At 41.9% G+C, this 15417-nt stretch overlaps 1 protein-coding gene across 2 annotated transcripts in view; it reads right to left on the reverse strand.

The window, feature by feature from the left end:
- ELOVL5 (ELOVL fatty acid elongase 5) overlaps window positions 1–15417 on the reverse strand; it is a 38834-nt gene that overhangs the window by 4764 nt on the left and 18653 nt on the right. For both annotated transcript variants that reach the window (XM_042817857.1, XM_042817868.1), the window contains exons 2-6: window positions 12455–12520; window positions 10232–10419; window positions 2703–2780; window positions 2110–2281; window positions 509–633 (exon numbers count right to left, since the gene is read on the reverse strand). In XM_042817857.1, coding sequence (XP_042673791.1) covers window positions 509–633; window positions 2110–2281; window positions 2703–2780; window positions 10232–10419; window positions 12455–12512 — 621 coding nt within the window. In that variant the 5' untranslated portion in view covers window positions 12513–12520. The remainder of the gene's footprint in view (window positions 1–508; window positions 634–2109; window positions 2282–2702; window positions 2781–10231; window positions 10420–12454; window positions 12521–15417) is intronic.

Here is a 15417-nt window from a genome sequence, read left to right on the forward strand (position 1 = left end):
CAGTTTTTAATAAACCATTTGCAACTGCATGCAAAAAGGGGGACAGAAAATCCATTGTCCTGCAGGACTAAAATGAAGGGCCTTGTTAGTTGCAGACTGTGTAGCACTCTGCTTCTGCTCTGCCCTCTCAGCATCAGCCTGAGCAACAAGCACCCAGACAGGCACACTGCCTACACGGCTCCAAAGACCCCAAAAAAGACCCCAAAAACCCAGCACTGGGATTCCCCAATACCTCTTGCCACACAGCTTGGAGAGATACAAAAAGATCCTACTGAACTGCTCAGCACTGATTTATGCACACCATCAGTTCCTACCTCCCTTTTGCCCTGAAAGCAGTACAGAGAGGCAGAAGCTGGATTTCGAAAGTGATCTGTGTGCAGGAAGCTGTAAAAGCTTTTAGATTTCACTTCCCCTTCTATCCATACCAAAATTTTCTGTTGGTAAAGGCCAAAAGATGCCACTGAGAACACAAGAACCTGCTGAAGCACTACAAGAGCTCATCACTCACCAGCTGCCCCTGAGTGATGTACTTCTTCCACCACAGATAAGGACGCATCGCTGGAACAGCCGACAATCCATAGTAGGAGTACATGAGGACATGGATAAAGCTGTTCAGTGTGGCACCGAAATAAGCTGAAACAGCAAAGGAGAAAGAAAGTACCCTGAATTACCAGGAAAATGCTGTTACATGGAACCAAAAGCTCAAAATGGCTACTATTTAAAATATGATTTCTCTTAGAACAAAAGCAAAAAACTCCCCTCTCCTGAAACTCAACTGAGAATGTTGACTCAACCGAGTGTTTGAGATGCTTTGCCACTGTGTGCTGTGTATCAGCCTTCTGATTTTGTTTGCTCTATTTATTATTTTTCTACACTCCATCTTGTCAATAGGAAGCTGACAAAAATGAGTCATGTAAACATGTCCAACAATCCACAGCTTCTCCAATCTAATTTTAGGCCAATTTCACTTTCTGGGAGGGAGCCTATTTGGTCATTTATAAGCAAAAGCAACAAGCAGCTTCCGAATGTGAAAGCTAACCATTCCATTTGTCCTTGTTTGCGGCATCTTTAGTCATCAAATAAATTTCAGTTTTAGCTTAGCACCAAACCGTGTGGTACTGGATGACCACGCACGACACAGAGATTGGTAAGGAAGAAGAAAAACACATCACCAGAAATAGCACAAAAGTATTTTCAAGACCACAAAAACTCAAGATAGACTCTAAGTACTTGCACTTTTGACTGTTCTATAAACAGAGATTGACTTCTTTATAGGAAAATGTGGTTCTGGATGCACGCTTCCCATAAGTTCAACATTACTCACTGTTGTGCTGACAACACAAAACAAATACGAGTTTCTATGTTGTTTGGCTAGGAAAGCAGACTCCTGAGCAATCCAGCTACTTGGTCTGCCTTGCTGCTAGTTCACACCCACTGGATTTCAAAAGGTTTCTCTTGGATTAACGTGCATATCTGAACCACAACTGAACCACGCTAATACAGTCAGTGAAGTAGATGACAAGAAAAACAAAGGACATTAAAGAATCTGCCAAGGTTGCCAGAGGTTAGAAGGATTTAGACAAGAGGGACACGGAAACCTTTCACTTAAGACACATTCAGTCAAGTTCATTAGTGCTCAGGGGACAACAACATTTTAATTGAAATCATTTGTTGTGGTTATGAGTATAAAATGAGATTAATGTGTGAAAGTTACATCTCAGGTGAACTTTACAGATTTAAGGACAAGTGTCACTATTGGACATCTTGCAGTCAAAACACATTTCTGGTTCTTCCTTGGAAAAAAACACTGTTTCATTTGAGGGTCTCCAAAAAAAGAGAAAGCAAGGCTGATAGGTGCCAGACTTGGACTGCTGCAGAAAACAAATGTCAAACTGTCAAGTAAAATCTTCAAGCTATATAGTCATGTATTTTCCAGACACCCCGCAGGCATCTTAATATCTCCAGCAACGGCTGCAATTCAGCAAAATAGCTCAGCATCAGAAACAACACATCCTGCACTTGAAGATACCAGAAATGTTTGATTTGACCAAATGAAAATCAAAACAAGGCCTCTGATGCCAGCATATCCCATCATAACCCAGTACTTACAGTGACCACAAGGCACCCAGTTCATAACAAACCACCAAATATTCAGCATCGTTGCATGGTGATAGACATGCAGGACAGTGATCTGATGATTATTTTTCCGCAGAATGAAAAAGAAGGTATCCATGAACTCAATGAGTTTGGAGAAATAATACCACCAGAGGACATTTATGATCTAGAAAGGAGGAAACAAGTTTTAAAAGTACTGCACATTGTGACCACAGTATTTAGTAAACTAGGGCAAAAAATGCTGTAGTGCTGCCTGTAAAGGCAAGATCTGAGAAGAAATCATCACCACACCTTCCCACAGACAGAGAACGGACACACAGTGGCCAGATACAGACTGAAGACCAATTCTGTTTTTTGAGCTGGGAACACATGAAAGTGTACATACAATTATTCACAGAAATTGTAAATATCAATGAATATACTGTTGATTAATTCTTATGTCTGACCATGCATCACCCATCCATACTGTGGAAGGAGAAAAAAACACAGTTTGAACAAAAACTGCATGATCAATACCATTCTGCTTTCTACTTACATTCAAGGAGACAATTGAAAACGTAATTAGCCTGAAGTCTTGATTACATTACCTTCATGTCAGCTTCACCTCCACTGTGTGTGTCCTGACAGTAGAAATTGTATCCTCCCTCCCATACTCCTGTCACCAACTGGGGAGAGCAAAGAACAAAGTGTCAGTCGGTGCCAACACCGTGCCTCACAGTGAACCGAAACCCTGACAGAAGCTTTGGGAGACACCTGGTGACAAGGCATCTGTGGACACTTCAATGTGCTGGGTTTCAGCTCCAGGCACTAGTTGAATCATAAAGAAGGGTGAGTTAATAGAAATTATTCAATTGCAGCGTAACAGAATAAAAGTACGAGATAGTGCTCCAGCTTATCACAGAATCACAGAATTGTAGGGGTTGGAAGGGACCTCCAGAGATCATCGAGTCCAACCCCCCTGCCAAAGCAGGTTCCCTACAGCAGGTCGCACAGGTAGGCATCCAGGCAGGTCTTGAACATCTCCAGAGAAGGAGACTCCACCACCTCCCTGGGCAGCCTGTTCCAGTGCTCCGTCACCTCACGGTAAAGAAGTTCTTGCTCACATTTGTGCAGAACTTCCTATGCTGCAGTTTCCAGCCGTTCCCCCTTGTCCTGTCTCCACTCACCACTGAAAACAGTCTGGCCTCGCCATTGTGCCCCCACACCTTAGATATTTATAGACCTGGATCAGGTCCCCTCTCAGTCTTCTTTTCTCAAGGCTGAACAGACCCAGTTCACTCAGCCTTTCCTCATAGGAGAGATGCTCCAGGCCCTTCACCATCTTCGTGGCCCTCCGCTGGACTCTTTCCAAGAGATCCTTGTCTTTTTTGTACTGGGGAGCCCAGAACTGGACACAGTACTCCAGATGAGGCCTTACCAGGGCAGAGTAGAGGGGGAGGATCACCTCCCTCAACCTGCTGGCCACGCTCTTTTTAATGCACCCCAGGATGCCATTGGCCTTTTTGGCCACAAGGGCACACTGCTGGCTCATGGCCAACCTGTCGTCCACCAGGACACCCAGGTCCCTCTCTGCAGAGCTCCCCTCCAGCAGCTCATCCCCCAACCTGTACTGGTGCATGCAATTATTCCTCCCCAAATGCAAGACTTTACACTTGCTTTTGTTAAACCTCATCCGGTTTTTTTCTGCCCAGCTCTCCAGCCTGTCCAGGTCTTGCTGAATGGCAGCACAGCTTTCAGGCGTGTCAGCCAATCCTCCCAACTTCGTATCATCAGCAAACTTGCTGAGGGTGGCCACTATCCCCTCATCAAGGTCATTGATGAAGATGTTGAACAAGACCGGACCCAGCACAGACCCCTGAGGAACACCGCTGGTTACAGGCCTCCAACTGGCCTCTATCCCACACAGCATGTGTTTGTTCCTAGACAGATTCTCCCTTCAGCTGATGATCTCATTGCTGGAGAAAGGGAACAACCAAAGATTACAAATTATAATTGGTAATACCAAAGATTACAAAATACAATTGCAAACATGAGGATCTGACTACAATTTTTTCAGCCGTATAACAGAACAAACCTTTCAGCTTTGCTATCCTTAACAGTTAACAACTAATGCTTCACCATATGTTGATTCTTTAAATCTTTTTAAATAAATCCCTAATTCCAAGCACATTACATTCTTCACCATCCAAGTGATTTCCTCTTCAGTCTCTGTCATTGCCTGCCTGACTTCCTGATATATCAAATAATACCTCAAATATGACAAAATTACTTTGCAGAGTAATTAAGGAGTAATGACCAGCTAGCTACCAGTCATGAGAGGGTGACGAGGAGTCCTTTCCCTGGGGCTGGCTGAAACCAAGGTGGAATCCAGATCCGCTGCCAGCGCCTGTGTCCCATGCTTTTCCCACAGCTGCGGATCACGCCGCTGTCCCTGAGCTCTGTGTATGAGGGGTGATGGGGAGCAGGCAGACTGCAAAGGGAGAGGCTGAAGCAGGCTCTGAAGGGCGAGATGGAGGAGCTCCTGGAAGGGGAGATTTTGAACGTGGGACCTGAGAGGGCAGTAGGTGTGAGGACGGGATGAGAACAAGTGTCTTGGCTTATAATGTGGCCAGGAAGCAGCTTGCTATTTAAGCTATTTATTTTTAAAACCAAGGGAGAACTCTGGTGGTTCTGGCTTCTGACTTTTAAGAGGTTGCCATCAGTGCTTCTATTAAAGTAATAATCATGACAGAAGAGCCTGCTTGATGTTTAGAAAGACATTTTTTCCTCTTGGAAATAGTATTAGAAGAGGAATAGGGAATTTAAACTACTTCCAATTGTAAAAAGAACGGGAAGGCAACCTAAAAAATCCTTCCAAAAGCCCGGACAGACATCCTGCACAAGTGACTTGTCCATTCTGGGCCTTATCTACACTCATGGAGGATTAAAAAAAAAAAAACAGGCTTTGTAAGGCCATGATTAAAAACTCAATGTACTGTAAGTCATTTAAAATAATTAGTTGCTACAATAACTGGTGCTATTAAACGCTGTCCAGAACTGTGAATGGGAAATTAATTCTGAAAGGTACAATAAAGATTATGATTTAAATGACCTTTTCCTAATGTTATTTCTTTCATGGCTCATTTTCTCCCTAAATTACCTTTAAAAATACCCAATCAGTCTAGGTCATTACTTTAGACCTCCTGAAATAGAACTATGGCCACTATTTAGTGGAGGAAGGGGGGGGAAAAGACATCCAGTAATACCTTAACATAAAGACCTGAAATTACCTCATGTAATGGAGAACAATCGATACTAACATGATAGTGACAGCAAGGCAGCCTTGTGCATCAGCAGCAGACCCAAGCAATTTCTCTATCCAAGCAGCATGGAGAACTCATCCAGGTACCAGCTACCCTCTCTGGACAAAGCTTACACCAAGCTACTCTGACAGCATTGAGGGAAAGCCTGTAAGGTTTCTTGGGTGCTCACTAGTCCATCAGGCAGACCACACTGTGCTGTAACAGCGTTGCTAAGAGCTTACAGATGTCTTCATGCAGATTTCACAGTTCAAAGAAGGGTGAGAAACAGAGGAATAATCACTTTTGCACGGTGATTATTGCAAACAGCAAGGGTCAGCCTCCATCTCCAGCTCTTCCAGGAATTCCTTCAGAGCAAAGGCTAGCACAGTGACACCCAGGGGGCTTTCCCTGCAAGGATACAGGTTCACTACATAAAGCTTGACAGAAGGTGTCCAGATTGATTCTGCTATTTAAAGAATAAAGGCATCAGTGTGAATGTAGGTAGCTTCAGTAAAACTTCAGTCAAGTATTTCCTTGTTTCCAGAAGAGCATATTGTAATACGCTAGGAATGGTAGTGTTATTTCACAGTCATAATGCTGTAAATGATACAAGCAAGGCAATGTTTGTAGGAAACAGCAGTATCTTTTCACATAGAAATAGGATAGTTACTAAAGAAAAATCAAACCTTCCTTTCCAAAAGAAACTAAGAGGTCAAAAGCTGCCATGAGCTCATACTACTGTCTGTGAGCCTTGCTTTGAGTAACACACGGCACCCATAGGTAATGGTTTTTCAGAGGGATCAGCTGCTCTCCCACTATTTATTACAGCCACAGCACTTTCAGCACATGCTGGAAGGCCTCAGAAAACAGAAACAATAGGCTGCTCTGAGATCTGACCAACAGCAGTTCCCAGACGGCTGCGCTGTGTACAGAGCTGGGCACATCAGTGCAGAAACCAATAAACGGAGCTAATGGAGCTGTTCGCTTAAAATGTTGGTGTCACAAATTGTCAGCAGGTGCATTTAAGTAATTTATTGTGCTTCCTGTGGCCTGCTTCCACCTCCTGAGCCCTCCTACAGCTGCTGTGGGCCCAAGATGGCCTTTCCTGGCCAGCTGACCTCAGGACGTCCTCCAGCTCAAGGCTGGCAGGAGCCCAGGCTTGCTAATGGCACTGCTGATGCATGGCCACAGGCTATCTTCTCTTGAGAAATTAACCTGTGTAGAACAGGCTGACTGAAATCATTTCCAGAGTCTGCCATTTTGAAATGACACGCCAAGAGGGCAGCTCCTTCATAATCCAGTTAAAATAGCACTCCAAGGCAGTGCTAAGTTCCTCAGCCCCAGGGAAAACACGGCAGCTTGAAGTCGCTTTTGTGCTTAAGTAGGATTCTCTTCCTTCTCTCTTTCATTTTTATAGTATGTTTGTGCTGCAATCGAGTTCCTCAAAATGCTGCAGCATGTGGTTTTTATCACATTTGCTGTCAAAATAAAGCAGCATACCTGCACCTCTCTGAACTGGCTGTGGAGATGGCTGGTGGGGAAGGATTTTGTGTTCTGATACCAGCCAAGGCCCAAGCCTCACTACAGGCAGGTGCTTCATATGAAGAGTGAAGACACAGAGATTGCTTTCAGAAAGTGAGCCTTCATCACAGGCCGGTTTCCTCAAATAGGAACTGACAGGGCAGTTGAGAGGAACCTCTTCCACTCCCCAGGGCCTGCCTTCCTCTAAAATTATCTGAGACAAGCAGCCCACCGCTCTCTTTTGATAGTATCAGAACACACCCCAGCTTTTTCCAGTCATTAAATGCCAGAATAAATAATTTATACTTATTATGTACATAAAATACTACCTACAAACCCTGAATAAGAAGTCTAAGATGTGATTTTAAAGACCAAGAAGACCATCAGACCACCAAGTGAAGCAAGAACACAGTAGCTGGAATTATACAAATCCCACACTTTTTCCCCACCCCTATGTTAGTGCATACAAACATTCAGATAAAAAGGTCAGAAAACCAACAAGATCATCGTTCTCATCTTGGTTGGGAGGACGCCTCACTTCAATATCATGTTTTGGTCACACAACACTAAAACTGAGCTGTGATGCTATGATTCACAGGCTGAACCATGACAGCTGTAACTTAGGAGAAACTCCCAGGCAGAAGTTTAATAGCAAGCTAATAAAACGGTTTATTTTCAGATAGGATATTGAACAAGTTTGTATGTGGTGCTGTTTTATGACTGTCCTCAAACTAGGTCTGATAAAAAATTCAGCTGAAATACAATGAAATACAGAGATGAGAAAGGTATTATACCTCCCTCTTCCTTTTTTGAATGTTTATTGTCATCAATTTAGCTTGAAAAAGAACACGTGTCATGAAGTGTGACTGATGATCACTCATCCTTCACAGCTAAATTTCAGTGACAGACGTGGTCTGAGTGAGGCTGTTGCTGGCTTTATACTGACACGGCTATTACAGAGGCACTCACTGCAGCCAGCAGATGTACATTAAGTTTAGGAATCTGACTTTTTCACTATCACCTGGCTCTTTGGCTTTCATCCTGCAAACAGCGAGCAGCACAGTGTTATGTCAGCAAGGCTGTCGACTTGCAATATTTTAAGGCATCAGTCCTTGCTGCAGACCACTGCTTGCTCCCAAGTCACAGAATCACAGGGGTTGGAAGAGACCCTGGAGATGTTCTAGTTCAACCCACTGCTAAAACAGGTTCCCTACAGTAGGTTGCACAGGAAAATGTTTGAGCAGGTTTTTAATATTTCCAGAGAAAAAGACTCTCTGGGCAGTCTGTTCCAGTGCTTTGTCACCTTCATTGTAAAGAAATTTTTTGTCATGTTTGTATGGAACTTCCTATGCTTCAGTTTGTGCCCGTTGCCCCTCGCCCTGTTGCTGGGCACCACTGAAAAGAGGCTGGCCCCATGCCATCCTTTGATAAGCATTGGCAAGACCCTCTCTCATTCTTCTCTTTTCCAGCCTGAACAGCCCCGTGTCTCTCAGTCTCTCCTTGTGAGGAAGATGCTCCAGGCCCCCCATCGCCTTTGTAGCCCTAAAGTCCACCACGTCATTGCTGCATTGGCAGGGAAGAAGCATGGAATGTTCACAGTAAAGGACATCCAGTGATCTTCTAAGACAACATAGGCTACAAAAGAGCAAACTCACTGACAAGATGATCTCAAAAGCATTTTGTTGTAATTGTCATGAGTTATCATGAGTTTATCATGAGTCGTCATAACACTGCAGCTTTATATGACAGGACAAGGGGAATGACCTCAAGTTGCTCCGGGGGACATTTAGTTTGGATATCAGGAAAAACTTCTTTACAGAAAGGGTGGTTCAAACCCATGTGAAGAGTTTTACTTTATAGAAAGCATAAACCTTCATATTCACCGTGTTGTAACTGTGAAGGATGAGATAATATAAAAGCTATTCAAGTGGTTGCAAGTACAAGGAACTTCAACATAAACTTTTCTTAGTAACCTACTCACTATTAGCAAGGAAAGTCTTATAAAGGCCTACAATCAGCAGTTCAAATCTTTTCTATTGTTTAAATTTATACAGTAGTTTTCATTTGGAAACTATGAGAATTATTTCAAGTATTCAAGAAAAGAAGATTGGCTATGCTAAGAATTTTATCCATACTTAGTACAACTGAAGAAAAGTTGGCACTTGTAATATAAAGGTTAAAATAATATGAATTACTGTGTAAGTAATCTCTGGATAAACTAACAATGCAGGTACTGTCAATGAAGTCCACAGCAACACTATGTGTTAACACATCAATGTGCAAATTCTGTATGCACTCCTCACACTCACACACTCACTCAGGATTTAGAATATCCTGAAAGGAAGATTAGAAATGAGAACAAATAGAGAATACAAGCTGTTCTAAGTACCTACTGAATCCCACGCTGCTCATCCTAAAGAATTAAGTATCAAAATTCTCAATAATCCAAATCAATACAGCAATTTTGACTAAACTCTTCACTATACAAGAGAAATTGCCTTTAAGTTTAAATCATTTCCTACCTAAATTTATCTCTTAAGACACTACAAACCTCTAAGAATTATAACTTGCATGTATTTCTAAGCAAATGTCCCCTTCTTCCACTCAAGGAAAGCAGGACCTTTAGCTTTTGCTTGTAATTCCACGTTGAAAATGAAATAACTCCCTACCAAAAAGAGAAATGCTTCTGGTTAAAGGCAAGCCACAATATTCTGTACATTAAAGCCACATTGTTTATTGACCACATTCTTATTTAAATTGCCATAGTTTTCCATTTTCACGTTAATCAAAGGCATGCAATCTCAATTACAAGCAGCTAAATCGCTCTACGGAAGCAGAAAACTTGATAGTGCACAAATCTTTGTTTTGTTAAGAAAGAAAATAAGTCCACTTCAGTTTGAAATCTATTTGTACGTTCAGATTCTAACATTCACAAACAGATGAATCACAACTGTCCAGATGCAAAATTTGTTTCAGCAAAATTAAGAGGACATGTGTAAGCTTCCAAGCTTACACAAACAGATGCAAAGAGTTTGTGATTAAACACATTTAAATAAAACACATTTTGCACTCAAAACAAGATATAGTTTTGCTGCCAAGTATGTTGTACAATCTATCAAAGCAATCCAGTTAAGCCTGTCTTCTAGGCAATGGGAGTATTCTCCTCTCAGAAGTGACATTAAAGAATCATGCAACATTTTTGCTGACGTTTCCCCATGTTTAGCAGGACTATCTTCATAGATCATTTTCAACACAAGCCAGTATAATTAAAACAGACACTGCAAAATAACCCCAACCCAAATGCTTTTGCCTACCTCATAAAACATATACAGAGAAAGCAGTGTGAGTCCAAGGTTGTAGACCACTAGAATCCCCCTGCATGAGAACGGTTGTTTGTTCCGCATGTACTTTGGTCCTAGCCATACGATTAGTAAGTACAGGACTGAGAAGATAAAGGTAGGTGTATAATTTTCCAGAAGAAGCCATCCTTTTACTCTGGGATCTGAAACAAACAAACAAAATTACAAACACTTAGACTTTTGAATGAAGAAGAACTCAATGCATCCAGAAAAATCTTACTCAAGAATGATTCTAGCATCAGAATGACAGAGAAAGATGAAGGGAGAACAGCAAATCTTTTTATCAAGGGCTATGTTACTAATTACAAACAACTTCAGAAGCAAGATCTTATTTACATGGTTGTTAAAGGAAATCTTATTTCTTATCAGAAATCTTTACAAGGCAAAGATATTTCTAAACTACTATCTAATTATTATGAGTGAAATACTAACTACAGCTCAGAAGCTCCATCCATCCTGAATACCAAAGACGAGTTCAAATTATAAAGCAAAGCTTCAGCAATCGGTGCTCAGGGACATGATTTAGCAGAGGGCTGTTAGGGTAGTATGGTTAGGCTGTGGTTCAACCTGATGACCTTTAAGGTTTTTTCCAGCCTGAGCTATTCCATGATCCTATGATTCTATCATCTTCTCTTGTTCTCTCAAATCAGCCTTTTCCAACAGCACAGTTTTTATTCCCTCATAGAGCCAGCAAAGCTAGTAGTGAAGTGGATGCTCTGAGGGTCTCAGCAGATGGTCCTGATAGCTTTCTGTAGTCTGCATTGTATCTGCATTGTATCAATACTAGCCTAACTAGATTAACAAATGTGCTACTTAGGATACTTAAATTTTGTAGTCCTTGTGTTCGCAATGAAACACAGAACAGTCAGTCCTGTTAGACTACCCAGATCAGCTGGCAAAATACTGAAAAAGCACATCAGCTGCTCAGAAAAAGCACATCAGCTCCTCAGAAAAAGCACATCAGCTCCTCAGAATGAGCACTTCAGAGAAATGCCTGAGACAAGTGCGTCACACTTTTTTCCACAGTCACTGCCGTGGTCTCTACCCAGCAACAGCATGGCATTTAACTACCTTCACCTGAGCCCTGTCTAAAGGATAGAAGCCATGCTTGCCAAACCATAAACCAGCAATGTCTTCTTTGCAAAGGAGTCAAATGTGTAAGCTGACTGTAAGAGATAAGGCTTTAAAACATAGGTTGGGAAATGGCTAAGAAAACCTGGGATCTGTTTGGATTTTACTGCCTTAATTTTCAAAACATAGCAAATATAGGCTATGTGAAAGTATGAACACTGTGTCATATCACAACATCCTGACTAATCTAAACAGGTTTAGCATGAAGGTGAGCACAACCAGGGCACCAAACAACTCAAGAGCAAGCAGAAAGCACTCTCTGAAGGATCAGAGGAGCTCCCCGATGGACCTCATGCTGTGAGGCAACAGCAGGAGCTTCATCTGGACAGAGAAAGAGGGTAGGCAGCAGGAGGAAGTACGCTACTGGAAGAGGAAAAACAAGTACTGAGCAACACCACATGGGTTAACTGTGCACCCCAGTTACGGGATCACACGAAGCCTGGGTGAAAGCCCTCATGCAAGGACAGTGTCTTCTCTGGTGTTAATGCCTCTCCCTTCATACTGAGCAGGATTTCTGCTCTCCACTTGTGAACTTTTTCCCAGTGAACAGCTCACCAAAACCACTGTTTCTTTAAAAAGAATGGTTCCGAAGAAGAAATGCAGTCTAAAAAACACTTCTCAAAATTTATTTCAGTGAAAGAGAAGTAAGCAGCTCCAATTATGAGGATAACAGTATTTTTGTTTCATCAAATGCAAATTCTAACAAGATTTATTTTCCAATACAACCTATCATTAACTTCTAAGACAAAACCTGCAAAGACCTGAGTGAGATCAGTAGGTCAGTGAGGCTAACACTGGCATGTAACTGCTAGTAAAGAGAACAGCATCTCAGACTGCTGTAGCTAAAAAATAAGCAGCTCTCCAGGTTAGAAGAGAACATGCACTGAGACATTTCTACTTTCTTACAGAATCACACATTATGTTGCTCTGTAGATATTAAGAAAACTGATCACTTTTCAAAGTCAGGTTGCTAGGAATGTTCTTCTTATGCTCCAGTGTCTGTTCTTTTGAATCAGTTATACTATTTCATTTTCTGAAAAAGCCTACCTCTGGGTCCAAGCCAAACATCCAGGTAGCTATTGATTGTTTTATCCAGACGTTCCATTCTACAACCTGGTGAAATGGAAAAATGAAAAGCAAGTTAGTTATTTTTCATTGCACAGAAACAGTTTAATTATCTGAATACCAACTGCTCGGGTTAACAAAGAAAATTCTAATATACAAAAATTGCAGACAGATACTGGACATTATTAGTAAAGACAGTACAAGTACAGAAAACATATTCTAGTGTCAGAGAGAAACAGCTGTAAAGATGTGCATTTAATCACAGATACAGAAACACAGAGGTTTAAAACAGTGCAGTTTAATCAAAAGTTCTTTCTAGTTCAGTATTGTAAGAGTATAAATACAGGATCATAATTGGCATGACTGCTCTACAAGGAGGAAAGCTGGACCTTGAAAAGAACAGCAACACTGAAATTCCCACATAAATACTATGAAGCTATTTTAACAAAGAACTTCAAACAGTTGGCAACATTAGCTGGGGAGGAGGAAGGGAAGGAAAAACGTGAAAACTGGCTCTCTATCTCTTTGTGAATAGGTGACTGATCACAGCTGTGATTAACAGCCCATAAAACTAAAAGATGAACAACTACGGGATAACAGTGTTGCACAGGCAAGGAAGGGAAATACTGCAATTCACAGCATGAAGATCTTCATTTCCACAGCTTCCTTACTAGCAAACTCTTATAAAGTAACACCCCTCAGGTACAGGAGGGACCCATAAGGATCTGGAGTCCAGCTCCTGGCTCCACACAGGAGCACCCAAAATATTCAAACTCTATCTGTGAGCGCTGCCCAAAACCTTGAGCTCCATCAGCTCAGAGCTGTGCCCGCAGCCCTGTGCAGCCCGTTCCATGCCCACCACCTCCGGTGCAGCCCTGTCCCTCACCCCCAGCTGTCCTCCCCTGACGCAGCTCCATGCCGTTCCCTCAGGCCCTGTCGCTGTCACACAGAGCAGAGCTCAGCGCTGCCCCTCGGCTCCCTGTGAGGAGCTGCAGCCGCCATCAGGCCTCCCCTCAGCTCCTTGCTCAGCGCTCCTCACACCTCTCGACCTCCAGACCGTCTACCATCTTTGTAGCCCTCCCTGAGACACTCATTAAATTCTCATGAGAAGAGGAAGAAACTTTCTTTTTGCTTTAAATATATATATATATACACACACACAATTTCCTCTTCTCTATGCAGAATTCCTTCCAATTTCTTCAAATTATAACAAAGCTTTCATTAAAGTAATTTTGCCCTTTTCCAGCAGTATAATTTTCACCTCTTGATGTTTCTCTTCCCTTCAGTACTCACATTAACAGCAATTTTTAGTTACATGGAAATAATACAAGCAACTCATAAGAGGTCGACATACAGTGAAAAGTGAAACCATTACGCAAGTTTTCAAGTTTGTATATAGCTGACAACAAAGAAGTTCATCTTTTTCTTTTTCTTTTTTTCTTTTTCCCTAGCTAAGGAAACAGCTTACTTTTACCTGTTAGAACGCTGCCTTCAGGATATTTCCGATTTACACAAGTAAAATAAATATTAGGTCAGCTGGCACTGACGCCTCAATTTCTCCTGAGGGCAGCAGAACAGCGAACAGATGCCAAGGATGCGCAAGGTCCCATGCACATCCCCAAGCAGAGCTGGGGCCCACTCCATCTCCATGGCTGCTTGCAGGACAGGCAGGGCCTCAATTTCATTTCAGTTTCTACTTCCCATGACACCGGGAGAATTAAATAGACAAGAATGTATTTACATCATTTGTTGTTCTGTATAATCCCACATCCTTTCCACCACATCGTAACCTTGAGGCTCCAGTGCTCCTACAGGATTTCTGGCTGCGCCCCAAGCCCATCTTTACCCACTGCATTTTCAAGGACACAGAGAACTTTCTTAATCTGTGCACTCAAAGCCATTTCTAGTGTTTTGAACTACACAAAGACACAGAAACTACCCTGAAATTTGGTCACACACAAAACCCAAAACACCAAGAACTCAAAATAACAGGGAAAGTACAAAGTCTTTCGTAGTCCAGATTCATGCCAGTTTATTTCCCCATTCAGAATTTTGACGAAGTCTGGTCCAAATAAGCATCCACTTCACAAGAACATCCCTTCTTTAAATTGCTTTACAGCACCAATTACATCACAATTTATGAGTGCTGGTGGCACGCTGGTATCCTAGGAGCACTGACATCGAACTGAGAGATGGCTGTGCTATCAGAACGTCAGGAAGACTTTCAGAAATAAGTACCCGATTACCAAGGAAAAGAAAGAAAATTATCCAGAACAAGCTTCTTTCTTTAATCTGATAGCTATTAAGTATCCCCAGAGGAAAAGTGCTCACTATGCAGCTGATTATTTATTTTGTTGTCTGAAACCTCAATTAGTTTATCAGTTGCTCCTTTGATCCAGTAACAATTTAGTTACACATTCATCTGATAAACCACAACCTGTTCCTAATTTCAGCTTCCTGCTTTGAAGGGGAATACCTGAGATGGTAGAGTTTGATTCAAAACCAAGGACTTGTTACCCAAACTAAGCTCAATTCATAACTGATTGGCTATTTATTATTTTTTTGCTAGACGTTGAAAGAAATTAAGATATGTAGACAACTCAAAAAGTAGAAACAAATCACGCTGCTGCCCCAGGTAGCTTTTGTTCCACAGTTATCACACAGCATATCGTAAAAGGCACAGTGGAGGAAGAACTACTCCTGGTGTTACATCAAGAATTTGCAGGAAAAAAAAAAAGAAATTGTTTCAAAGGGAACTCATTTGTATAATACAAAAACAGAGTGAAACAATCTGCTTTTGTTCCAGAGGGGGGTCATGTGAAAATGCATCAAGTCTGCTGCCAATAACTGCACAACATTAAACACTGCTTCAACTGCAGCAACTACAAGGGTTCTTTTTTAATTAGAATAGTTTCCCAATTCAGAGGAATATCAACTTCCACAAA

This window comes from Centrocercus urophasianus, unplaced genomic scaffold, assembly GCF_019232065.1.
Source record: "Centrocercus urophasianus isolate 14NV4802_14NV808 unplaced genomic scaffold, USGS_Curo_1.0 seq_10, whole genome shotgun sequence".
Lineage (NCBI taxonomy): Eukaryota > Metazoa > Chordata > Aves > Galliformes > Phasianidae > Centrocercus > Centrocercus urophasianus.